This window comes from Oncorhynchus clarkii, chromosome 17, assembly GCF_045791955.1.
Source record: "Oncorhynchus clarkii lewisi isolate Uvic-CL-2024 chromosome 17, UVic_Ocla_1.0, whole genome shotgun sequence".
In the NCBI taxonomy this organism is placed as follows: Eukaryota; Metazoa; Chordata; class Actinopteri; order Salmoniformes; family Salmonidae; genus Oncorhynchus; species Oncorhynchus clarkii.
Genome location: NC_092163.1, coordinates 21,388,823 through 21,416,128, shown reverse-complemented (window position 1 = coordinate 21,416,128; position 27,306 = coordinate 21,388,823). Strand labels below are relative to the sequence as shown.

The following is a 27,306-nucleotide window of genomic DNA, read 5'->3' as shown; positions in this document are numbered from 1 at the left end:
TGTGTGTGACATTACGAGAGTAATGTCAACACTCTGAGCCCAAGTCAATGAAACCTGGTTTAAAGGGAGTCCAAAATCAAATGTTCTGTAAGTATGTTTATCTGAAGTGGCAGAAGGGATTTTTAAAAATGTATTAAAACGTTAAACATGGTCAGAAATTTGATAAGGGAAATGTTTTCTTTGAGGCTATTTGGTTACCACGTTTAAATGATCGAGGCCCCAAATACAACACCGGTAAAGAGCTCTTTTTGGGTATAGTGTCATGAATTAGTCCCTTTAAACCTGACTTCAATCAAGCTCAGCAAAATGCCCAGCTCTCACATTCCTCCTGGCACTCCAAGACTGAAGTTAATGGGGGTCGCCTGGAAGGCGCTAGAATTGAAAACGTTTATTATTATTTTGTATTTTTTTTTCCATCCTTGGGAAACTTCCACCCGTATGGGTTTTGTTTGAACCGAGCCACTGGCTATCCCACTAAGTACGGCCCCCAGTCATCTGAATCATTAGATTAGGCTTAGGCACGGCCCGACAAAGAGATTCTCCATCGCCGTTTGTTTCAAGGAGAGGCCCTGCTTTAGCTCACAGATAGCTGGAAGAGCCACTTGGAGGTAGTGCTTCCATGTCAGAGTATCCTTCATGATATTTATGATGTTTTTGTCCTGATACACTGAACTCTTGTACTATATATTGAAATGCACTGTATTTGAACTGAAACACTGTGGTTTGTGTGAAGGATGTTTACGTGAAAAACATTGCATCTCATACATACTACATTTGAGTGTACTAAACTTCTACTTCCATATCAACAAAGTTACCACAAAGTTACAACACCCAAAACCACACAAGTGAATAATTGTTTCAATCGTGAACCGTCCTCAGCTCCTCGTGATAGAATAACAAGTGGGGGAATATTCATGACGGGAAGGCCCCAGATTTGCTTTTTAAGTAGCGGAGGAAGGAGCCATTTTGTGTGAGAAGGAGTCCCGTCCCGGACATGTCAGGGGCTGTTGACAGTCTGCTCTTGGGATTAGCGAGACTGCGGCGCACGGCGATCCTTAATCCCCCACTGTATCGTAATCTATTTACCCGGCATGCTAAGGGGATTTCCATATGAAAATATACACAAGGAGTGATGGAAGTGGCAAAGTGCACAATATCAGAAGCCATGATTTGGCTTTTTTTTTCACCCCTCTGTGGCGTTCCGTTGATGCAGAAGCACTGCTGTTGTGCTGTTTTGTGTGTTGGTGTTTCACAGGGTTGTGACTGAGGAAGATGTGGTCGGATGGAAAGGAGCCCTCCATTTTGTATTTCCTCTTAGATAAACATATTAAGAGCGTGTTGGGGGATCTTGTAGAGGTTCGTCAGCCTTAGGGTATGACGGAGGTTTGACAAGGTGGTGGAGAGAAAGCAAAAAAAATGGTTAAACACCATTTGTGGGGTGTGTACATTACACGACAGACCTCATCACTTAAATATGATTCTCTGAAGACAATTCAATGCACTTCAAATCTTAGCAAATCAACTCCAACCAAACTGCTTCTGAACATTCTCCGACCTAGTTACATCACAGTTACAACAACACGCTGGCAATTTTCTGTAGCCAAGGGAGGAGCAAGTCAAATCAGATTGGAAAACATCGAGGTATAGCTGTTAGCCTTTCAGACAGAGATTCACAGATATATTTGATTCATATACTCATTCATAGATTTAATTATGGCTTTGAGTATAGCTGTTGTTTAGAGGCCCACAATCAGATGGCATGAGTGAAGCCTCCTGTACTGCACCTGATTGTAATTGCTACAGCCTGTATCAGACCTGGGTTCAAATCACTCAAATACTTGAGCTGTGCTTGAGCTTGTCTGGCACAAAGGAACCAATGGCATATTCCAAAACCTCAAACCTCGCCCATCTGGGACTCCAGGCAGGTTCAAGCAAATGCTCAAAGTATTTGGAAGATGTTGAAAGATTTCAAATACTATTTGAGCCCTGGACGGGCCTGTATCCAGCCATCTCTCTGCGGATCTTCCTTCCTTCAAACTCAGCCAGCAATGCAAACTTTAGACGACTGTCGCGGTTCAGCTGGCGGACAGACGCCTCGTCTACGAGCACCCAGGTCACCGGCAGGTTCCAAGGCAATCAAGGAAGTAGCTCCGTTCGCTGCTGGCTGCCACATCCTCTGTGAATTATTTAGGCCGCCAAGGTCAGAGTGTCACCTGGTCCTAGTTGAGATAGGACTCAAGAGTGTCTACTTGAGGGGTTACTGAGGGTAAGAACCAGGTGAGGTTGGGGATATCCCCTTTAAAGCAATGTCAACTGAATTGACCCACGTTTATAACCGCTTTCTGTACTTAGCTGTTTTTGGTTGTGTGAAGGTTGCTTGATATGAATTACAAATGTAGATTGATTGTAGATCCATGTAGATTCTCCAATAGTCAGAGTTTAGATGGCGACTTAAATTCTAATCATGAGCAGCGAAGTATTCTGAAAGTCGCACGTTTTAGTATACCATCAAAGCGAGCGTTAGTGTTTATCAAACGGGGATAATCTAACAGGACAACGTGAGCCTAGGAGGACAAGAAAGCACACTGTCCCCACGCTGTCCCCACGCTGTCCCCACACTGTCCCCACATTGTCCCCCCACTGTCCCCACATTGTCCCCACACTGTGTTGTCAAAGTTTCCACATCTGAACAATACTGCCCACATTCATAGGAGCAGTTGGCTGCTGTAGTGATGGGACATCAGAACAGGTGTTTGGGATAGGGACGGCTCAGAAAAATGAACTGCCATGATTCCTTGAACATGGCCTGGAGATTAGTTCTTCCTTGTTGGATGCAAATGTAGTAAATTCAGGCCTGTTTGCATGGGGGGTTGGGATTGGTGGCGGCATACTGGCACTGCCCAGCGGGAGACAGCCAGGCAAACACACGTCATGTCGGCTACTCCTCCTGGTCGCCATGTTTACCCAAACCTGTTTGTCCAGCTGGTCGACTGTGGCTTGGAACACCGCAAGAGCAGGGATTTCTGTTAATTAAAATCGTGATTTGTCCTATTTTTGTGTCTTGGATCAACAAAATGATCCATTACTGTCAACATGCAAAGATAAATGCTCAGCATGCCAGGATACATGTTTGCTAATCTGAATATGTTTTGATTGAACCTATGTGAAGTTTCCTCATTGAGCTGGTGGCCAAGGAGAATGCATCTTTGGGCCACTGGAGGGATTGTGTTAGGAATTTCCTGCGTTGTGTTGGAAGTGGAAATGCAAAGAAGCTTTTCTAAGTATAGGAATATTACAACTTGCACCACATATACACATTCATAGTTTTGCACCACACCCACCCACACACACACACTAATTGTACTATCCTTGTGGGGACCAAACAGTTGATTTCCATTCAAAATCCGATTTTCCTTAACCCCTAACCCCAAACCCTTAACCATAACTCCTAAACCTATTTTTTTTTATGTCCCCCAAAATGTTCCGTGTTTTATTATCCTTGTGAGGACTTCTGGTCCTCACGAGGATAGTAAAACCAAACACACACACACACACACACACATTTGACAGTCCCTCAAATTAAATCACAGAGACCAAAATAAACACGAACATAATTTTGGGTGTTATTAAATACATCTGAGAATACATAATGGAGGTTGACGTCTTAGTGTGGGTTATAATTACAGATCTCTTGGGAAATACACCAAATGTCCACTCCTCAAAACAAATAAACGCAAAACCTGAAAGCTATTATGCATTTTGTGACGAAGGATCACTACAAATATGTGACTTTATGTAACACAAATGATAAGAACCGATAGCCTATTGCAATTGTTATTCGTAGGCCCATTTCGTTCCCATTTGTGGCCGCACTTCCATTTGAAAAGACAAACTTGTTCATGAATACCTTATATCAATGAAGTAGGCCTATTATAAAATGGGATAATCTACGGGCATGATTTTGGTTGTTTTATTTTGTATTCACCGAATGTTAAGTCAAAATAACATACCCGTCGGTCTTCGATTTGACATGAATGGAGACGGGTTGAACAGGAGGTGTTGTGCTACTTTGTCTCATCAACATTCATATAAAAATGACAACTTCTCTCAGGGGGATAATGAAAATATATCATAGTTAGGGCCCTGTGTTTCGCGTGATCATATGACATAGCAAGATGTTATCCTGCATTTTAAGCTTGATGCAGAAATGAGAAATCCGCCCAAAATGTAAGCAATTGTTTAAGGATGGTGCTGGAATATCTGACATGAAAAGAGGATAGTTTGATGACAAAGGCTATAAATACACGTTCAAATCAAGGCATGTCACATGACTGCACAAAACCCAGGGCCCTAATCACAATGGTAATAGTGGCACATGGATAAAGAAATTAAACCATCTTTAGGCCAAGTCCATTATTAGCCTTTGGATTTAGAATTTAAAATTACATTTGCTTACAATATACTACTTTTAAAATATGTTCATTCCTTAATAAGGTTCTGAGGGCCGTCCAAGTATTTAAATGAATGTAATCTAAACCTGCCAACAAAAGCACCACTAGACACCACTACATTCAGATAAGAACACTCTTTGCATTGGAAAAACCAACCGTGTTTTTAACGAATCTTTATTATAAAGACACGAATGTACATTTTAAATTTCATTGGAATACTGACATTGCGTGTCTAATTCACATTTTCTTCGTAAAGAACAATAGCAAAATCTTTGACCTTATAAACAAGTGCTGCAATTAAACTTCCAAAATACAACACTACAGTCCGGACAATGAACAATATTCAAGTTGGAATTAACATAAATTTGAATATCAGCAAACTGAAAACAATAGCAGCATCTTAATTTCTCATTTTAAATGGTCTCTAATGGGTAGGCCTATATCAAATACATGAGCATAAAATATCATATTTTTCCATAAAACAAATTTTGCGACAAAGTTTTGCCCTCAATTGCTCGTTCTTGGGAATATTTATGGCAAATCCATAACACAGTGCTCTTGCTCCATCCTGAAAAAAACTATTCTAACTCAAAGGGATAAACTACATACTTTGAACTTGTTGGAGGGCAGTTTTCAGAGTTCATGTGTAGAAAAATATTCCTTGATGTCCCAAAGTATGGGTAAGTGGATCCAATTCAAGCTTGTTGATTCATAAAATGGTCAAAGAAGAAGCCACCTGGACAGGCTTTTTCAACTGTGCGTTACTTGAATTTTCCAATCATTAACTTAAAAAAGGCTTGATAATTGTCTCTACTATTAGTTAACTTCTTAATGCTTTGAAGAAAATAGCTCTTCAACAAAAAAACTAAACAAAAATACTTATTTGAAAGGGGGAAAAAAAGTCACAAGACTTGGAACCGCCAAGAGGAGGCCTGGTCTTTGTAGTCCAAGCAGTCGGTGGTGTTGAAGTTGAGCTTCCATGAAGAGGCTGCGGCTGCGGCCGTTTGTTCTTTGTAATCCAGACAGTCTGAGGAGTTGAAGGCCAGGCCGGCCCCGCTGTAGGCCTGGTGGTGGTGGGGGTGGTGATGGTGGTGGTGCCCTGAGGTCTGCCCTATATGGTGGTGCGGGTGGCCAGACATAGAGGAGCCCGTCATGGGGCTGAGCTGGTGCGGATGGTGGGGGTGGTGGTGAGAGTGCATGGGGGCCAGGTACGAGCTGCATTCCACCCCTCCGAAGTAGGAGCCCGTTGACGCCGGGGCGGGGTAGCCCTGCCCATAGGACGCCGCTGTCTGGCTGTAGGACACCGGGTAGGAGGACGTGCCTCCAGTACCTGACACAGACCTCTGCATGCAGGAGGCACTGGTTGGGGGAGCGGGGTCGGGGACAGGGGGTGGTGCGGGGGCCGGGGAGATGGGAGCAGGGCTCCAGATGGAGGACACTGGGGCAGTGACGGAGGTAGAAGTGCTGCTCAGGCCTTGGCCTCCATGGCCGGAGGGATGAGAGCCACCGGACGAGGCAGAGGAAGAGGAAGAGGAGCCGGTGCTGGACACTGCCGGAGGGGTGAACTGACCACTGCTCTCTGAGCCTGTGCTCTCCCTGGTTGGAGAGGACTTCTTCTTGGCAGGCCGGACTTTAGCATTGTTTCCACTCTGGGCCTGCTGACGGCACTTGGCTCTCCTGTTCTTGAACCATACCTGCATAACAAGAGGCAAATGGTCAACTTTAAAATGCTGTCTGTCATCCGGCCAAACACATTTGCAAAACATTGATTGAGTAAGCAGTTGTCAAACTGGTCATGCCAACTTGCGACAAACTGAATAACTATTTCCATTTGATAATATTGAATGCTTTGTAATTTGTACAATTAGTGGCATACATAGTACTTCATTGCAAATGCATAACTGATATCAACTCTATCACCCAATCGGCCATATCTTCTTGTAGGTCAACAAAACAACATTATTCTTTATTCACTGATTCTCCTATCCCATTTTAGGCATTGCAAACACTTGGGAATGGCATGAAACTGTTGTGCAGTCAGTGTTCGACTTGCAGGCTACCTCTGCACAGGCTTGGCTGCCTACCCTGCATACCGTGCACATTTCTCAGCTAAATCAGTGAAACTCTAGAGGAAGCTGCCATAATTGCAGTAAGCCTGTGAGAGGGGTACAAAAGCTGGTTACATAAAGGCTCTCACACCCATTTCAAAAGGGGGCTCAGAAATTCTTAAGACGGCCCTTATGTGAGAGCTGAATATAAATTATATTTTAAAACATGGAATTGTATGTATTTGTTGAACTATCATAACCAGTTAATGATAACAGATGATGCATATTGTTTATTCCTGTAGTATACAATTGCAGCTAAGAGCTGAATTGCAGTGTAGGCTACTTAACACTTAGCCCAAATAAATATTCAACTGTGTTGAAACTCATTAAAATCCTAAATAAAAGGTAAAGTATTGATTGAAAGGTGCAGTAATAGGCCTTGTCCAGGTCGTTGCAGTTTTGCACTGCAAGTTCAGAAAGTTCCCACAAATGGCCCACAAGTTCACACAAACAAGTGTAGACAGTAGTAACTAAATAATTGCAAATCTGTACAAACTTGGACTCTAGACTCAGGCAAATTGATTTTCAGTGCGACTTCTTCCCGCATGAAAATATCTGGGTAGCGCGTCTTGCCGAAAAGGGACTCCAGAATGTCCAGCTGAGTGCGAGTAAAAGTTGTCCTCTCTCTCCGCTGTTTCCTCGGATGCGCTGAAATGGAATAGAAACCTGTCAATGGAAACTCTTCGAAGCCATTTCGATCTGATAATAAAACGAAATGAAAAAAACATTGTTCACCAAAACAAACGAGGTTCAATATAAGTATTCAATGCTTCCATCTCATATTTTCATATATTTCAGAAATAGCTAGCTTCAAAGTTATATATAAATATATATATAACATACAGCTAGCTATATATATATATATATATATATATATATATATATATAGCAGGTTTAAATCACACAATATTCTGCACTACAATAGGCCTTCACTGTAATCACACTAGGTCTAACAGTTACTTAGTCATGTAACATGTGGAAACGGAAAATAGTGCGAAGGAATGAATCTTGTTATTAAATCATACCATCCTATAAGTTGACACCAACTTGTGTTTAATTATGTCTTTTCGTGCATTTGGAAGTGTGATAATGCACATGGAATGTATTGCCGGAGAGCCGTGTGTGCTACCCGTTCCTATTTTTTCTATATTGAGCAACAGACAACTATCCAATATAACGTCACAGGTGATTCGGATTTGGCACAGTTAATGTGAAGTGTTTGGGGGGCGTTTTACCTGGATACCCCACTGATGGGTGCAGTAGGTCCATGGCCGTACCGCTGAGCCCCATTCCGTTCATGCCGTACGGGGCCTGTTTGAGGTATGACATCATGCTAGAAACGGAAACGGGGAAACCAAAGTCCGTGCGGAAATGTTCGTTTCCCCCGATGTTGCAGTCCCTTGATGAAATCCTGCAATTGAAAACGCATTGTGAGTAGAATGTGAAAATATATATTTCTGTTGGTTACTCATTTATATTTAGTAGCCTACAAAGAGCAAATCAGCAAACTACATTTGATTTTAATAATTAAAATGACCCTATATTCAAATGATGGTTAATTCAATTGGAACTAGCCTGAGACAATATCAAAGCCAAATTATATTTCCAATTTCAAAACGTTGCTAAATTCCAGTAGCCTATAGGACTTTTTGATTGAGACTTCCAACTTTCACACGAGTCGTATCAAAAGGGGATCAAAAAGCCGATTCCCTCTCCAAAAATACAAAGATTAGCCGTTTACAAAGGTTTCAAACAAAGTATGACATGACGCGTTAACGTGGCTAAATGATATCCAATTATAAACTCAGGTTGCAGTCATCCATCACTACAGTAAAGAAATAATTACGGGTGAAATCTGTCGCCAGTCGTGTATTAATTCCATTTGACGCATGACTCCTTATGGCCAACCTCTAAACCCTTGTTTTGATAAATGCATCCACTGTTAAAAACATTACATTCGCCATTACGCACATTTTCGGTGCATAGAGAGGCCTGCGAGATAAGATTAATGACTTTGATCAATAAAATAAAGCATGCATTTGGACCCAGATCACAAACATGTCAAGAGTCATAACAGCCTGCATAAATTATGGATGCACGCATAAACTTCACATACAGTGCCTTATAATCCATTTCACTGTTAATGTAAGCCATTTTATGACATAATCAGCACAACTCTAGACTATTTCATACGTAGTTTGTCTAGGCCTATAGGCTATACAGGGCCGACATGCTACGCCTGCGTAAAATAACAAATTGTCCAAAGTTTCATGTTGAAATGAAAATGGAGTTGGCTGCTTGTCAAATTATTGCATGCCATTATATTTGACAAATAAATATTCTGAGCCTATATAATATCCACATCTTCTGGGGTGTGTTCTACACGACTGCCTAATGGAACATTCTCTTTCAGCAGAGACCAGATGTCACATATTATCAAATGGCTTATTTTTTGTAACTTAGATTTATTTTTATTTTTAAATACATTAAATAACACTAATCGTGGTTATCATTGTTATTACATGGTTATACCCTGATAATAACATGTGTATAAGATGTGTATCCGATTGAAATATGCTCCAAAGCGTATCAAGTTAGAAAAATATGCAAATCTAGATTTCAAATCAAAGCAACAGACCTGATGGCATATATGATATCATATGTAGATGCGTTTCAGTAATTGGACGGGTGCCTTAATGTAACGGTTGAAACAAATAGGTTTGTTTTTTTTTAACTTCATTGACTGGCTACAATGTATTTGGCCTCTAAATAGACCTACTTGGGTCCGTGCTGTGGACACGGACCAGCTGATGGATTTGTATTGAGGCGTAAATACTTCACTGTATTTCCATAACCGCAGGAAGGAGTTTAAGCAAATGTAAATTGCGAAAAACTCTGTGCAAATGAACTCTATTGCGATTCAGATGAGAGCCCCAGGGACACCATTATAAGAAAAGGTCTTATGCGCAAAATTAATTAACAACACCTCAAAGATATACATTCCATGTGTCTTGTCAGGCCTCAGAGTTTTTCCATTCAAATAATAAGTTCACAACCAACCCAGAAGTAGCATTTAGGATATTAATTTACTATAAAAACTGAATTTCCAATGGGGAGTTTACTGTCACGTAATTCTTGATAGCTTCCCCTGACGAGAGTAATTGTTTACAACGACCATTTACAATGACCATTTTCAATGAGCGCACAACAGTTTCCACCGCAAGTTGCACCTAAATACAAACTTCGTAGTCTTATCAAATACAAATACATCGTTTATAAAAGAATATGAATAGATTACAGTAACCTCAATAGTATAAATAATTCAATCAAAATGACGAATAACAACCCAGAAGGAAGTAGCCTAAACGGACTACATAGGCCTATATAAGACAACGAAAACTTTGCATTTACCACTCACCTTGCGTTTGGGATCCTGTTTTCTTATTTGCTTTATTTGTAGTCAAACCAAGAAGATCCCGTACATCAAGAATATCCACATGGAGGAAATGTTCTTGAAAGCGAGACAACCATAAGAAGCTGCGCACACAAATGGATGAGAAATACGCAAACTGTAAATAAGGAGTTTACATCAACCAACGCAGTTTTCCAATTTGAACCCCAGTTGTGTGTTTCAGAGGAAATTTCACAATTGGAAAAAATATAATAAAAATCAAATCAATCGCATTATCTTGTGCGTCTTGCACTGTGGTAACGTGATTGCCAATGTTGACCGATGGAGATTGATCACCTTCTGCTTACCCTGCCCTTCTATGAACGTAAAACACATGCAGAACGGCCCACCTCGTCCAATCCAAGCGCCCGTGCGCCCTTACAGGCGACAGAGGTAACCAGTCAATTGCGAGGATTGCAAGAAAACCCCTCCCCTTCAAATGCTTAAATAAATCTATACCACGTGAGAGCCCACAATTGGAAAAAGTTATACTTAATTTTTAAAAAGCATTACACTACGTTGTTCTTAATTTCATTTGCGTCTAGTAGATTTAGCGTTTGCATAAAAACAAAATATGTAGGCTACCGTAAAAGGTCAATTTAAGCAGGTCTCAATGTTTATTTCGCTCATGAAAAGTACTAACTCTTGAGAGAATCTTTAAACGCGTGAATTAACAATTTTCTCATCAAAAGCGATGACGTAAAGTGGGTTGGGAACTAGGCCTACATGAAAAAATGGCAACTAAGAAAATAAATTAGATGACCTAAAACAAAATGTAATGCTTTAAAACCGAATATAGCTTTAGTGTAACCTATGTGATTGATTAAAATAACAAGAAAACTGCTTGCCCTCGGTAGTAATGCATTTTTTAACCCTGTGTGGGTCTTCAGAGAAAATCACCTTTCAACGTTGTCATTTTGCCTGTAATTGTTTGTGAACAACACCATCGTTTATACAAATTTGAGAATGTTTTTTCCATAGCAGCGGAATACTTTCCAAACGTGGTAAAGAGGCTCTGATTTAACCGTGTAATATATTTTCATGAATATTAATGAATGACATAATCCTCACTTGAATTTCCATTTCAGAATAATAGTGCAGTTCATCCAAACGAGGCTCTCCTCTCAAACAAAGTTTTATATGAATTAAACTGGAGGTGGAATCGACCATCTATCTATATCCTATAACCTAAAATTAAAACATTAAAAACATTTTTCAATAGATAAATGTGCATAAAGAATGGAAAATACAAATTATATTTATATTCGGGATTAATTGTTGAGACCGTCCATGAGGCGTCTGTCTCCACTGCTACCGCCTCGGCTGGTGCTTTGTCGAGCTCATATTAAAATAAACTCTAATTGTAGCCGGAGCTGCAATAATCAATCACGAGCAAATAATCAAAAGACTGTCAAGAACATTAGTTAACTAAATGTGATATCAAACGAAGACATTTTAACATCCTCTTTGGATCTTTAGAATGGCCTAATCGAAACAACGACGTAACAGCGCTAAAATAATAGCCGTTAATGGTTGGAGGCAAATCATGAGCGTTTCGAATGACAACAGGTTTGCACTTTACACTTTACATTTATTCACACAAATTATGGGTGCCATTTTATATGGTGGGCTTTGGCTATGAACGAAATAAGGCTAATATTAATAATTCAAGGTAAATTCCAATAGTCAATTAAGTTTTTTTCAGGGCCAAACAGGCCCAATGCATATTACAATGGCCAGGGAAAAATATAAAATGCGATATTTATTGGCTAATCTTACACGTTTGCTCCAACTATTGTATGACTCAAGCGCCCAACATATAGGCCTAGACCTGTCAAAGCCAATGTGATCGATCACACACAAGTATCAAAGATATCAAATAGCAAAATGCCATTGTGAAAAGAGTATTGGACCTAATCCCAAATTGCAGTAGAATTTTCTTAATGCTAAGCCCGTAAAACCAGGGATCAGGGCAACTCAAGGGGTGGGGGTGTAAGGTTTGTCTCTTTAGCTGGCAGGATTGGAGAAGGTCGCGTATGTTGTCGGTGCTTATTAAAACGATGCATAAAATCCCCCAAGTTGTCAGAAAGCATGGGCACGCGGAGTCGGTATTCTCTCCCTCTGCCTTTTGTAAGAAAAACCTGTGGCTGTGGAACTGGCTTTGCAAAATCCACCCATGATCAACACCTGCATGCGCGGTAATAGCAACAGATCTCAAAGCTTGCACATCTGCAATACATAGGGGGGCAATCCGTTCTCCCAGAAAGATACCTATGGCTTGTATGCTACAGCTATAGCACTACGCAAGGAGACCAGCACCTAAGTATGAAGTTTTTAAACTCAAAAATACTTTATCTATGGGTTTATAGTCGGTGTCAAGGATTGAGTGGCTGTTTTTTTTTCTTTTTTGGATACACGCGTAAAAGTGAAGCATTACGCAATGGTGGAAATACAGAGGTAAGGTGCTTACCTTAATGCGGAACTCTGGTTGGAGACAGTCATCAAATGATCATGGTTTGTCATGCACAATTTTATCGTGCACATGGAATTTGAGTTTTGAGGCTCAATGTTGTATTTTAAAGATTTCCATAACAGCAGGTTTAACTGCACATTGCGAAATAATGGTGAACATTGTTTTCAATAAATAACATAGTCCTATCTATGCCATTAATAACGAAATGGCCTATAGGAAAGTTTTAAATAGGCAATATTTTTTCAAAAGTATTTCAAACATTCTTTCACCGAGGTGTAGCCTATAGGCTACTACTGTAAAAACGTTCAATTGAGATATTTCCACTACATTAGTCAATGGAGTATAGGTCTACTACAATGAAAACTCCCATGCAGATTAAATGACTATATTATTGATGTACGTGGAGCCGTGCCATTTCTTTGACGGAGCTGAAACTGAATGAGATCCGACCACAGAAGTCAAAACGTCTATTCGAATAACAATATGCACATGATAATACGTATGAGTGAGACTGGTGCTATGCATTCCGTTCCATCCACACATTATTATAGATGAACTTGTGTTGTGAAATAGTAACCCATATGAATAACCTTCTGATTAAAACCATAAAATTCGAATCGTGAAATTCAAAATCTCGGCTCTATTTACAGAATTAGTGGAAATAAGTCCAGAACATGTAAACACTTAAAACATTTGATGCAAAACATCATAGGGAAAATTAATCAATGTTGGAATCCTAATCATTCAGAATGCATAAAACATTCCCATATCAGTTTAGCTTCAAATGCATAGAAATATCAAACTAAACTGTATGATTTTTAAGATATAAAAATGATGACTGCATTGTTATTAGCCTAGACTGCTCCTCTAAATTGTAGGCCTATACCATAAGCGAAAGTGGGTCATTAACTCCCATACTTATTACTATTGCAATAACATGCCACATTATTAAACCACATGAAATAAACAAAACAAAATCTTGTTTACAGTAAAGTCCATATCTATGGCAAATGCACTATAAAATCATTATCGAAGGTGCTCAGGAGACTTGAAAACATATTTGTGATGCATTTTTTTTAGTTTTAGTCTCTCTTTTCATCAACTAACTTTTTTGACTAATAGATCATTGTTGCATCCTTTCCATTAACCATCTTACATGATTTATTATCAATCACAAGAAACAGACCTATTAGGCTATGCAATAGCTCCACAAGTGCTTAGAGATCACATGACCAACAGGGTGAGTGAGTGCGATGTGTTGTGAGACTCTGCTGCTTGATACTGTGCCGTAATGTAAACACGTGGGATAGGGATGTACTGTAGTGTTTCATACAGAGCTAGTTTCCCAGTCTGAAATATCACCTGGTGTTCTCCTCACAATGGAGGCACGAGCATCATGTAGTCCTAGGCACGCCAGCCTTCAACAGGGCACTGGGAGGTCAGATGGGTTGACAGGTAGCTAGCCTACTCACTGTCCCTGCAAATAACTGCTAACTGCTAGCCTACAACCAAAGGTAACCGTAGCCTAGCATATCCAAAATGGTGATCATTTTGCTTCAAACTAACAAGTAAAGGAATGATCCCATGAAAATAATTGATGAGATGTAGAGGTTTGAAAGGTAGTTGACGTACAGTTTTCCCATACAGTAGGTGGTTGATAAAAAAAAAGAAAGGTTCTCCTGTAATGTAATCTGAATAACACAGCCAGAAGGATAGCAATTTTGAGGACCATGCACTTATCACGCAAGGCCTGTCTTCTGTCCTGGCACTCAGTTTCTCTTTGTCCCACACTGGCACTTAATGGGGGAGTCAAGGGTAGTCACTTAGCCAGGGTGCCCAGCACTTTCTGCATTCAACAACACTGTATCATTACCTAGCCTAACCTAAAGGAGAATGACCAAAACTCAACAGTCTGGCACTCAGCTGCCATAGACTAAAACATGAGACAGAGGCTCCATGCACCTAATATTTTTTAAGAGATAGACCAATTTGATATTTGTGAGTGAAGTGAACAATTTCTTAATTTTCTTCCTGCGCACAAATGGACAAGTGGGCATGACGTCCCTGACATGAGACACAGAACTTACATTTAAAAGTAAGTCTTGAAGACACCATTACTAAAGTTGGTGTTGGTGAAACCGTTAGTGCTTTAATAAAGAATCTGACAAGACCCAAGTATTGAGAGTGCAACGTGTCATACCTTTTTTTAACATCTCTTAAAATGGACTTCATATATCGAACATCAAAACATTATGCAATTTATCATCTTAAAAAATTGACGTTCACTTTATTTTCATAGGCCCTCTTTGTGGTATTGGCATGGCGTCAATTTCCGAATTGACTGTCAAGTGAGTGCAAATATTAGGCTACATTGTAACTTACATTTTTTGACAGCTCACATGACTAAACAGGAACGAGAAAGGAAGTTATAATGTGTCATGAACATAGCAGTGAAAAACAGTCATACATGTACAATGAGAGAGGCAGAAAAGGAAGAGTGAAAGAGAGAGGGGGGGAGCAGAGGGAGAGAGAGCAAAGAGAGATAGCAGAGATACAGAGAGAGAGAGAGCAGAACTAGAGAGAGGTAGAGAGCAGAGAGAGGGAGAGAGCAGAGGGGAGCATGTAGCTGTCTGTCACAGGATCGGGCCTTCCCGCCCCTCTCATTAGGAAGGTAAACAATGAGGAGAAATGATGAGAGACATGGCAGAACAAATGAGGAGCAGGAGGGAGAAATCAGACACCGGCTTAAAGATCCCACAGCCCACAGTCACCCAACCAACCCAAACCACCATACATACACCCCCATCGCAATCCCCCAAAAAACAGAGTGAGTGAGGGGGTGAGGGGGAGGGACCCTGAGCAAAGAGTAGGGCAACTTTCAATCCTTTTAGGATTAGTCTCTCTCTCTCTTCCCCCCTCCCTCCCTCCCTCTCTTTCTCTCCCTCACTCTGTTCCTCCTCTCTTTCACTCTACTGCCCCCGGGCAATCACGTTAAAACTTGCATGGCCAGTGCTCATTCAGATATCCCTAACAATGCGCACCAGTGGTAACCATGTGAGCGTTGGCAAGCCACACAAGAATGCACAGGTTCAGTTCCCCGTGACCCTCCCTATGCACAGAAAAAAAGAGGAGGAAAATATACTGAAGGCGACACTGCATTTCTCAGCAGCTTGAGGGAAGAGAGACTTGGGGTGCTTATTTACCAAACCTAAAATGACTCATTTTAAGCCATTCATAATGGTTTTTGGAATCAAACTTGTAATTCAGTGCTTTTACTTTTTGCCGGCGATAGCTTAAATAATTGGCGAAGCAAGATAATCAACTTATGACGCCACACTGGCAAGGGTGGAGTTTCCCATGGTAACAAATTACCTGTAGAATTCTATTATCCCTTACCAGCTCAATCTAGTTATATTGTTTTCTGGTCATTCAAATGCCATTAGGATGGCCTACTTTTTAGATGAGGTGGATTTTCCTCATCGATGTACAATGAGTTGCTGAAAAAGGATTCACTTTCAACCACAGGGTTACCTGGTTAACAAAGGGAGGGAGGGAGGGGGGGAGGGAGGTTAGGGAGGGAGAGGCAGTTGTTACATTAACATTTGACATTTGTGAGGGTGAAAGTGCCTTCACATTAGGCAAAGCAGAGATGAGCTATGCAACACAAGATTATTTCCAAATATTGAAAATAGCTACAAAAGTGCAATTGGAGCACAGGAGCAAATCACAACTTCCTACAACATATACTAACACTATTTTTTCTCTACCCAGAGTGCAGCAGGAGGGAAGGGAATTGCCATCCAGCCTTATCTCCAGTTCCAGTCAACTAGAGGCCCTGAAAGAGTTTGCACCATCATCAGAGCTGGCCATTTGATAGGATTCTGGCACTGCACCTAATCAATCTATGGCATAGAGCTGCCAGAAGACCTGTAACAAAGCTCAAAGAGCCTCACAAATGGCCTAGTGCACAGGATAATCCCCTGCACAGGATTACATATTGATTTTGAATGTATAAAAAAATACAATTTATCATACAAAACCTGAGACGCAGTACAAAAGTAGGCAGTAGTCTGTGCATGAATCCCCCTTTAAGAGCAGGAGCGTCAACTTTCAAATACGGAGACCCCGAGCATGAACCAAAACCTTTAAAAAAGGGCGAGCGAAATCAAAGGCCAGGGGTGAGGTGTGGTAGCAGCGCCTTGTTGCAGGGAATCACTACAACTCCACCTTGCATTTCAAATTAAATAAAATATGATTTTACTTGTCAAAAAGGCAGAATACAACAGGTAGACCTTACAGTGAAATGCTTACTTACAAGCCGTTAATTAACCAATTATGCAGTTTTAAGAAAAGTCCGGGTAGCCATTTGATTAGCTGTTCAGGAGTCTTATGGATTGGGGGAAGAAGCTGTTTAGAAGCTTCTTGGACCTAGACTTGGCTCTCCGGGACCGCTTGCCGTGCGGTAGCAGAGAGAACAGTCTATGACTAGGGTGGCTGGAGTCTTTGACAATTTTTAGGGCCTTCCTCTGACACTGCCTGGTGTAGAGGTCTTGGATGGCAGAAAGCTTGACCCCAGTGATGTACTGGGCCGTATGCACTACCCTCTAGTGACTTGTGGTCGGAGGTTGAGCAGTTGCCATCCAAGGCAGTGATGCAACCCGTCAGGATGCTCTCAATGGTGCAGCTGTAGGTTTTGCCGTGCCCTCTTCACGGCTGTCTTGGTGTGCCTGGACCATGTTAGTTTGTTGGTGATGTGGACGCCAAGGAACTTGAAGCTCTCAATCTGCTCCACTACAGCTCCGTCGATGAGAATGGGGCATGCTAGGTCCTCCTTTTCCTGTAGTCCACAATAATCTCCTTTGTCTTGATCACGTTGAGGGAGGGGTTGTTGTCCTTGCACCACATGGTCAGGCCTCTGACCTCCCTATAGGTTGTTTCACTGTTGTGTCATCAGCAACCGTAATGATGGTGTTGGAGTTGTGCCTGGCCGTGCAGTCATGAGTAAACAGGGAGTACAGGAGGGGACTGAGCACGCACCCCTGAGGGGCCCCCGTGTTGAGGATCAGCGTGGCGGATGTGTTGTTACCTACCCTTACCACCTGGGGGCGGCCCGTCAGGAAGTCCAGGATCCAGTTGCAGAGGGAGGTGTTTAATCCCAGGTCCTTAGCTTTGTGATGAGCTTTGAGGGAACTATGGTGTTGAATGCTGAGCTGTAGTCAATGAATAGCATTCTCACATAGGTGTTCCTTTTGTCCAGGTGGGAAAGGGCAGAGAGGAGTGCAATAGAGATAGCATCATCTGTGGATCTGTTGGTGCAGTATGCAAATTGGAGTGGGTCTTGGGTTTCTGGGATAATTGTGTTGATGTGAGTCATGACCAGCATTTCAAAGCATTTCATGGCTACAGACGTGAGTGCTACGGGTCGGTAGTCATTCAAGCAGGTTACCTTAGTGTTCTTGGGCACAAGAACTATGGTAGTCTGCTTGAAACATGTTGGTATTAAAGACCCAGACAGGGAGAGGTTGAAAATGTCAGTGAAGACACTTGCCAGTTGGTCAGCGCATGGTCGAAGTACACGTCCTGGTAATCCGTCTGGCTCAGAAGCCTTGTGAATGTTGACCTGTTTAAAGGTCTTACTCACATCGGCTGCGGATCACACAGTTGTCCGGAACAGCTGATGCTGTCATGCATGTTTCAGTGAAGGTTGCCTCAAAGCGAGCATAGAAGTTATTTAGCTCATCTGGAAGGCTTGTGTCACTGGGCAGCTCTCGGCTGTGCTTCCCTTTGTAGTCTGTATTAGTTTGCAAGCCCTGCCACATCCGACGAGCGTCAGAGCCGGAGTAGTACGAATCGATCTTAGTCCTGTATTGATGCTTTGCCTGTTTGATTGTTCGTCGGAGGGCATAGCGGGATTTCTTATAAGCTTCCAGGTTAGAGTCCCGCTCCTTGAAAGCGGCAGCTCTACCCTTTAGCTCAGTGCGAATGTTACCTGTAATCCATGGCTTCTAGTTTGGGTATGTATGTACAGTCACTGTACGTACATCAGTGACTGATATGGTGTGTACTCCTCAATGCCATTGGAATAATTCCGGAACATATTCCAGTCTCTGTTAGCAAAACAGTCCTGTAGTTTAGCATCTGCTTCATCTGACCACTTTTTTATAGACCGAGTCACTGGTGCTTCCTTCTTTAATTTATGCTTGTAAGCAGGAATTAGGAGGATAGAGTTATGGTCAGATTTGCCAAATGGAGGGCGAGGGAGAGCTTTGTACGTGTCTCTTTGTGTGGAGTAAAGGTGGTCTAGATTTTTTTTATCTCGTTGCACATTTAACATACTGATAGAAATTAGGTCAAACTGATTTAAGTTTCCCTGAATTAAAGTTCCCGGCCACTAGGAGCACCGCCTCTTGATGAGCGTTTTCCTGTTTGCTTATGGCGGATTACAGCTCATTGAGTGCGGTTTTAGCACCAGCATCGGTCTGTGGTGGTATGTAGATAGCTACAAAAAATACAGATGAAAACTCTCTTGGTAAATAGAGTGGTCTACAGCTTATCGTGAAAAAAACCTTGAGACTTCCGAAGATATCGTGCACCAATTATTGTTTACAAATATGCATAGGACCCCGCCCCGTGTCTTACCAGAGGCTGCTGTTCTGTCCTGCCGATAGAGTGTATAACCCGCCAGTTGTATGTTCTTAATGTCGCCGTTCAGCCACGACTATGTGAAACATAAGATATTACAGTTTTTCATGTCCTGTTGGTAGGATATACGTGCTTTCAGTTAGTTACATTTATTTTCCAGCGACTGAATATTGGCTAGCAGGATGGAAGGCAAGGGCAGATTAGCCACTCGTCGCCTGGTCCTCACAAGGCACCCTGATCTCCTTCCGCGAAACCTCTGTTTCCTTTCCAGTGAATCACGGGGATCTGGGCCTGTTAGGGTGTCTGTAGTAGTATATCCCTCCCATCTGACTCATTGAAGAAGAACTCTTCATCCAATTTGAGGTGAATAATCCCAGTTCTGATGTCCAGAAGCTCTTTTCGATCATAAGAGATGGTAGCAGCAACATTATGTACAAAACAAGTTACGAACGACACGAAAAAAAATAAAAAATAGCATGGTTGGTTAAGAGCCGATAAAACGGCAGCCCTCCCCTCCGGAGCCATTTTGAGGTCAATATGGTGGTTACACATATTACTCAAATGAAAACTTGCATACTTGCTACGTCTCAGCCGCTACATCTGGAGGTAGTGTACGACCCTCAACAGAGAGTTGCCTCCCTTGAAGCAGGGCAGTGTAAAACAGTATTGTCTTGTTGAGCATACAGTATGAATGGTATTAGCAGAGCAATGTTTTTGAGATGGCTGAAATGTGCAGACATTTTCATAATATTTTAGACTTGTTTTGAGTTTTTACCTGAAACTGTTGCAGTAGCTACCGGCTGCACTGAGCCACCTAAACTATGGAAGCTCATCCTCACCACCAAAAACATGTCAAATGTACAAATACGATTCGTTTTTCCCTTAATTTGTAACATTGAGGGATGATTTTAGAGGTAGCACCACAGGTCCCAGATTAGTTGAGGGTGTGGGCGGGAATTGTTTTCCTGGGGCTCAGCGTTTTTCCAAATCTGGTAGTAGGCTAACCTAACCCCCTAGTTGTAGTGTATGACATTGTAATAAATCAGCAGAAAAAAATAAAAAATGTTTATGGACTTTATATGGGCTATGGTGGGACCAGATAGCTCTTCTAAACATATGGTTAAAATAAATTCCATGGCCATAGGGAGGATGAAAACATTAAAACCCTTCACACAGACAAAGAGAACAACTGCGATTGGCCAAAAACGAATAAAAAACAAACAGGGCTGAGTTTGCTGTATGCAAGGTTGCATGGTATAGGCCTTTGCATGTGTCATTAAAAATATACTCATACATTATCTCATCACTATTATGTTGATTGATAAATTCCAGTCAATCATTTTGGATTAAAAAGGCCAAGGTAGCCTAGCCATCGGAAGTGTGAATATACGAATATAATATTAACCAAATTTGATCACATTCACATTTTATCAGAACACAAATAAATGGGTCTATTTGAGGCTCTAAGTACATAGCTTAAGCTATTAAAAACATGACGCTATGCTCCCCTTGGCCCAGATAGGATCAGAGCGCACAGGCTTCTCTTAGCTACCTGCAGCTGTGGTTGTTATCAGTAGGCTACAGTTGATCAGACTGACGCACAGACTAATTGTGCACGTTGACAAACCATGAGGGAAATTGTATTACATTTTTTGAGTGGCGGTTATGGGCTTCCATATAAAACAGCTTGTTGGGATGAATTCACATACACCCACGTTTTCAGTCGCAATTTGCTTTCAACACATGTAATGATTTGCATGATATTGATAAAAAGGAAGTCTGGTCTTTTATAACGGTGTAAGGTAGGCCTACTGTACTTTTATATTTGTATTTGATGGTTCATCGTAAATTCTTGTTTGGCTAACGTAACTTGATGAAGACATGCTGTTATAGCAATTATGTGCTTTGGTCTTGAAGCTAAAATGCAATGAGTGTAGCCTACAAGACGTAGAAAATAACCCTTTAATTGTTTGCACATACATGGTAGTGAATTGTTGCATTATTCCATAGTGTAATGTTTTAGAAGAAAAGTTTCTGTCATTTTTGAATAGTTTGTGCTTACTGGCTAGTGGCTACGGTGATGTTTACGATCAATTTGAGTTGCGGACCAAGAATGTCGCTTTGCCAGCCACAACGTAAGGTAAGGATGTAATGTGACTCAGACTCTCCTTCATATCTCGTAGTGAGAATAGTAGCCTAAGTAGTATGTTAATGACTTTATTTGACAAACTTTCGACACCTCAGTGTTTGTTTGCTGTCACCTTGCGGAGTCAGTCTCACCTTCGCCTCCCTTCGACTACGCTAACGTTTGTCAGGCTGACAGCTAGCCATCAGTCCCAACAGGGGGGTCTCACACACACACACACACACACACAATGCGGCTCTGACATGAGCAGCACTGAGTAGCCAAGAAAAGCTATTCAGAGGATAGATAGATCTAGAACCTTAGGTCCTTGATAGGAGCGCAGAACAAAATACAGCTGTTCCCCCTTCCATCAATAATCCTCACTTAATAATCAGGAGATTAACTGATATCAGGTGTGCAGATGACTGTCGGCGGAATAATAAACAAGCACGCCGAAAGACGGCAGAAAGAGAAAAAAAACACACAAGAGAGAGCGCAGAGTCCCTTAAACCAAGCCCTCCTCCCCAAACTAATTACAATTGATTTCTTATGGATCGGGTACCTTATCAGGTGCGAGAGGGAATTACCATGGCGAGCCAAAGGGTTGTGGTGGGTCGCCGTCGAATGGCAAAATCAATCTGCGTTGAGTGACTGACTGTACCCGTCTCCCTATTGCAGGGAGGGAATGTAAAATGTACACAGGCGACGTTGATTCAACGTAACAGGGATATAACACAAATCGCAGATGTTATAAAAAGATGGAGAAAAGCCTAAGTTACTTTCTTACAAATAGATAAATATGTAGTCTAAGAGCTACACATTATCAACAAAGACTGGAGTCTAACCCAGATGCTTTTGTTGTAATTATCATTAACTACATTTACCACTGTATGATGACATGATACAAATTCAGCAATAATTATATTACAGGCACAGCATTCTTTAAGAAATCCCCCAGCAACATTGACTCTCCACCTCAGTGTTGAAACTGGCTTCAGTTCAGCATCTCCACTACAAGCTCTTTTCTCCCTGGGCAACATGGGAAAAGTTCATCAATATGTTAATTACTTAATCTTTAAACACTTAAAGAAACCATTAATAAACATTGATTTGAACACTTGCCACCAGTGACTCGCATTAATCCACTGCAAATAGCTGATACACAAACTGCAATGGAGGGCAATTTGGGTAGGGATTACCAATAGTAATAGATGAGAGGAGAAATTGATCACACTTTCTCTTAACAGGGAAGAGAACACAGCTAGTTTAACCACTTTGCATGATGACTCTGCCTTTTTTGTTGTGGAACTGGAATGCACTTTGATTGATTTTGTAACTGCTTTTCTATACCAAGGGGAAAATATCAGAAAATATTCATGTCTCCTGACTTATTCCACATTTTGTTGTGTTAGAGTCTGAATTCAAAATTGATTGAATTTTTTTTTCCTCACCCATCTACACAAAATAACCTATAATGACAAAGTGAAAACATGTTTTAGTTTTTATTGAAAATTGATTGAAAATTAAACATAGAAATATCTCATTTACATAAGTATTCACACCCCTGAGTCAATACTTTGTAGATGCACATTTGGCGGCGATTACAGCTTTGAGTCGTCTGTATCAGCTTTGCACATCTGAATTTGGGGATTTTCTCCCATGCTTCCTTACAGATTTTCTCAAGCTCTGTTACGTTAGATGGGGGAGTGGCGGTGAACAGCAATCTTCAAGTTTTTCCATAGATTTTTCAATGGGATTCAAGTCTGGGCTTTAGCTGGGCCACTCAACGACTTTCACATTCTTGTTCTGAAGTCATTCCAGCGTTTCTTTGGATGTATGCTTGTGGTCATTGTCCTGTTGGAAAGTAAATATTTGACCCAGTCTAAGGTCATTTATACTTTGAAACAGGTTCACATCAAGGATTAGCCTGTATTTATCCACATTCATTGTTCCCTCTATCCCTACCAGTCTCCCAGTCCCGGCTGCTGAAAAGCATCCCCATAGCATGATGCTGCCACCACCATACTTCACGGTAGGGATGGTGTTAAATGGCCGATGTGCCTTGTTTTCTCCAGACATAGCTCTTTGCATTCTGGCCAAAGAGTTACATTTTTGTCTCATCAGACCACAGACTCTTTTGCATTATGATCTCTTTCACATGCCTTTTTGCAAACTCCATGCATGCCGTCATGTTATTTTTTCTCAGGAGTGGCTTCTGTCTGGCCACTATCCCATAATGCCCAGATTGGTCAAGTGCTGTAGAGATGGTTGTCCTTCTGGCAGCTTTTTCCATCTCAGCCAAAGAACTCTGTAGTTATGTCAGAGTGGTCATTGGGTTCTTGATCACCTCTCTGATCAAGATCCTTGCCCTGTTGCTCAGTTTGGTTGGATGGCTAGCTTTAGGATGAGTCTGGGTAATTCCGTATTTTTTCAATTTCCCAATGGTGAAGACCACCAGGTTCTTGGAAAATTGCAACACCCTAGACATTTTTTGAAACCCCTCCCCAGATATATGCCTCATGAAAATATCTAGGGACACCTCCATGGACTTCATGGTATAGTTTTTGCACCGTCAACTGTGGGACCTTATAGAGACAGTTGTCTTTCTTTCAAAATCATCCAAATAATTGAATTGGCCACAGGTAGACTCCAATCAAGTTGTAGTGACGTCTCAAGGATGATTAAAGGAAATTAGTTGCACCTGAGCTCAATTTGGACTGTCATAGCATGAATACTTTCTGAAAGCACTGTAGCTAATTACTCCAACTAGAGACAACACAGTATGCGTGGGCAACAATCATAGTTGATAATTACAATATACAGTGCCTTCAGAAAGTATTCATACCTCTTGAAGTATTCCACATGTTGTTGTGTTACAGCCTGAATTCAAAATGGATTCAATCATTTTTTTTCTTACCCATTTACCCCATACCCCATATTGACAAAGTGAAAACATGTTTTTAGAAATGTTAGCAAATTTATTGAAAATGAAATACAGAAATATAACTCCAGAGTCAATACTTTGTAGAAGCACCTTTGGCAGTGATTACAGCTTTGAATCTTTCTGGGTAAGCCTCTAAGAGCTTTTCACACGTGGATTGTGCAAAATTTTCTCATTATTCTTTTAAATATTCTAATTGGTTCTCGATCAATGCTAGACAAGGTCTTAAGTCAAAACTGTAACTCGGCCACTCGGTAACATTCACGGTCTTGCTAAGCAACTCCAGTGTAGATTTGGCCTTGTGTTTTAGGTTAGTGTCCTGCTGAAAGGTGAATTAATCTCCCAGTGTCTGGTGGAAAGCAGACTGAACCAGGATTTTCTCTAGGATTTGCCTGTGCTTAGCTCCATTCCGTTTTTTTATCCTGAAATACTCCCCAGTTTTTAATTATTACAATCATACCCATAACATGAAGCAGCCACCACTATGATTTAAAATATGGAGAGTGGTACTCAGTAATGTGTTGTATTGTATTTTCCCCAAACATAATACTTTATATTCAGGACAAAAAGTGAAATTTCTTAGCCAAATTTTTTACAGTATTTATTTTGTGCCTTGTTACAAACAGGATGCATGTTTTGGAATATTTGTATTGTGTACACACTTCCTTCTTTTCACTCTGTCAATAAGGTTAGCATTGTGGAGTAACTATAATGTTGTTGATCCATCATTAGTTTTCTCCTAGCACAGCCATTAAAGTCTGTAACTGTTTAAACGTCACATTGGCCTCATGGTGAAGTCCCTGAGCAGTTTCCTTCCTTTCTGGCAACTGAGTTAGGAAGGGCGCCTGTATCTTTGTAGTGACTGGGTGTATTGATACACCATCCAAACTTTATAACAAAGGTGTTGCCATAACAAAGCAGTTGAATACTTATTGACTCAAAACATTTTAGCTTTTTATTTTGATTCATTTGTACACATTACTAAAAACATAATTCCACTTTGACATTATGGGGTATTGTGTTTAGGACAGTGACAAAAAAAATCAAAATGTTATCCATTTTAAATTCAGGCTGTAACACAACAATGTGGAAAAAATCAAGGGTGTGAATACTTTCTGAGGCACTGTAGCAAACAAACCAAATCCAATTTTAATAGCACTAGTAAAACAGGCAGGTGCGCGCGCACACACACACACACACACACACACACACACACACGCCCTCTGATAAAGATGACTTTTATTTGTGATTCAGAGGACTTTGTTTGAACACCTGTGATTGACAGCGCACCACAGGACGTGTGCTAAATGTGTATTAAATAGACAAACACGAGACACTTAGGACTATGCCCATGTCAATAGACAAACTGGTATTTCTTTGTTGGGCAAACAGCTTAGATTACTGCACTTGCAAGAGCAGGTGTGTGACTTTGCTAGGCACAAGTGTGTAGTAGCATCACCAGAGAATGCATTTGCACACACACACACACACACACACACATAACAACATGCTCAGATAGATAGCAGAACTCAAATACCATTAGATGTCATTGTACTATTCAGTATGAAGGTGGGAGAGTGGTATGAAGTTTCTGCTTCCTGGGAAGAGGCTGCAGAGGCAGCGATATACGTGTAATAGAACAGAACGCATTTTCCTATTCAGGTGTGAAGTGTATAAAAAAAAACGATGTAAAGGCCGAAATATGAAAGCGTTAAAACAATGCATTGGATAGGTAGAGCAAATGGAATCATACACAACAGTTCTGAAGACAAGCCAGAGGACTGCGGAGAACTGGAGCGGGACAAGAATAAACGTCCTGAAGGCCGCCTAAGGAGGGAGGTCTCAGTGGGGTTGTATCTGTTGTATCTTGCAGCAAGACAAAATCCCACTGAATACAAACCCACTGAGGCCTCCCTCCTTAGGCGGCCTTCAGGACGTTTCCTCTTGTCCCACTCCAGATTCTTGGCAAAAACCCTCACTGTTTGAACAATGTCATGTGTAATGTTAAATAAAAATAAAACCCTTTAAAATGTAATTGTTGTACTAGTTTTTGTGCTAGTGAGAAGGTAATGAAATGGAGTAGTATTCTAACTAGTCTTCCCTGAATGGAAATAAAAGGTCATCACAGCGAAATGTTTGGTCGTAGATGATGAGTTTAGGGTATTCATAAAACATCTCAGAGTAAGAGTGCTGATCTAGGATCAGGTCCACCCGCCCTGTCAATGTAAACGTATCCATTACTATCTAAAAATATCAAATTGATCCTATATCAGTACTCCTACTCTGAGCTGCTTTCTGAATACTCAATACTGGCCTGGAAACAGCTTGGACGGCGGTAGACCTCGGAGGTCTGGTTCTCCAGAGGAGATCTTTGAGGAGGGTGGTCTACTACTCCCAGGCAGTCCCCCTGCTCCTCAGCTCAACCCCTTGAGCCCCTTGAACTACGACCTTGTGGTATAGGTTGAGCTGCTGTGGCAGGGATTGAGGCAGCAGTTGGTGGTTTGTGGGGCTCGGGCTTATGGGGACTGGGCTATGTCCCCAAAGGCCTTCGAAAACCAACCAGGGAGACCCGAGCAGAGCCTCAATAACCAAATAAGATTAAGATTACCATTTTAGCCACTGCTACATTAAAAAGATGAAGCTAATGAGAGTGGCCCAGTGTCTCAATTCTACTACTTTGGATCTTCGGCTGATTAAAAATGAGGGCCTTTTGTGAATACGCTCATAGAATTAGGCTTGATTCTGCTTTGTTGTTTCTGGTTTATTGTTCCTTTTTCAATGTTTCAATATGTTCAGTATTATATGGCTCAAGTTATTTTTTAATGGATGTGTGTGTGTGTTTGGGAAATTATATTATCTATTTTCATTGATTCATTGAGACATGAGGTGCACAATTTCAAAATTTTAAGGATGGACTATCAAGGCTTTACATTGTACAAATATGCACACACACACATCCAAAATATCCTGCTAGGGTTCGTTTTCCTTGTTCAAATAAATAGAACACCTTCCTCTAAACCTCAAATCTCACAAAAGACCCACAGAAATGGACTTAAAGCTCTTGTTATAGTACAATTTTTCCTGTTTGCTTTAGATAACAAATCTTCAGTTGACC

General features: G+C 41.1%; 1 protein-coding gene across 2 annotated transcripts; it reads right to left on the bottom strand.

The window, feature by feature from the left end:
* Positions 1–4,693: 4,693 nt before the first annotated feature.
* LOC139369642 (homeobox protein OTX1 B-like) lies at positions 4,694–10,277 on the bottom strand. Of its 2 annotated transcripts, none has more exons than XM_071108907.1 (4): positions 9,978–10,277; positions 7,795–7,970; positions 7,056–7,258; positions 4,694–6,145 (listed from the first exon to the last, which is right to left on the bottom strand). In XM_071108907.1, exons 2-4 carry the CDS (start codon positions 7,889–7,891, stop codon positions 5,354–5,356), a joined length of 1,092 nt encoding a protein of 363 aa, XP_070965008.1. In that variant the 5' UTR covers positions 7,892–7,970; positions 9,978–10,277; the 3' UTR covers positions 4,694–5,353. The 2 variants fall into 2 exon arrangements, with proteins under 2 accessions (XP_070965008.1, XP_070965010.1); XM_071108909.1 differs by having other exon boundaries at positions 7,056–7,207.
* Positions 10,278–27,306: the final 17,029 nt, after the last annotated feature.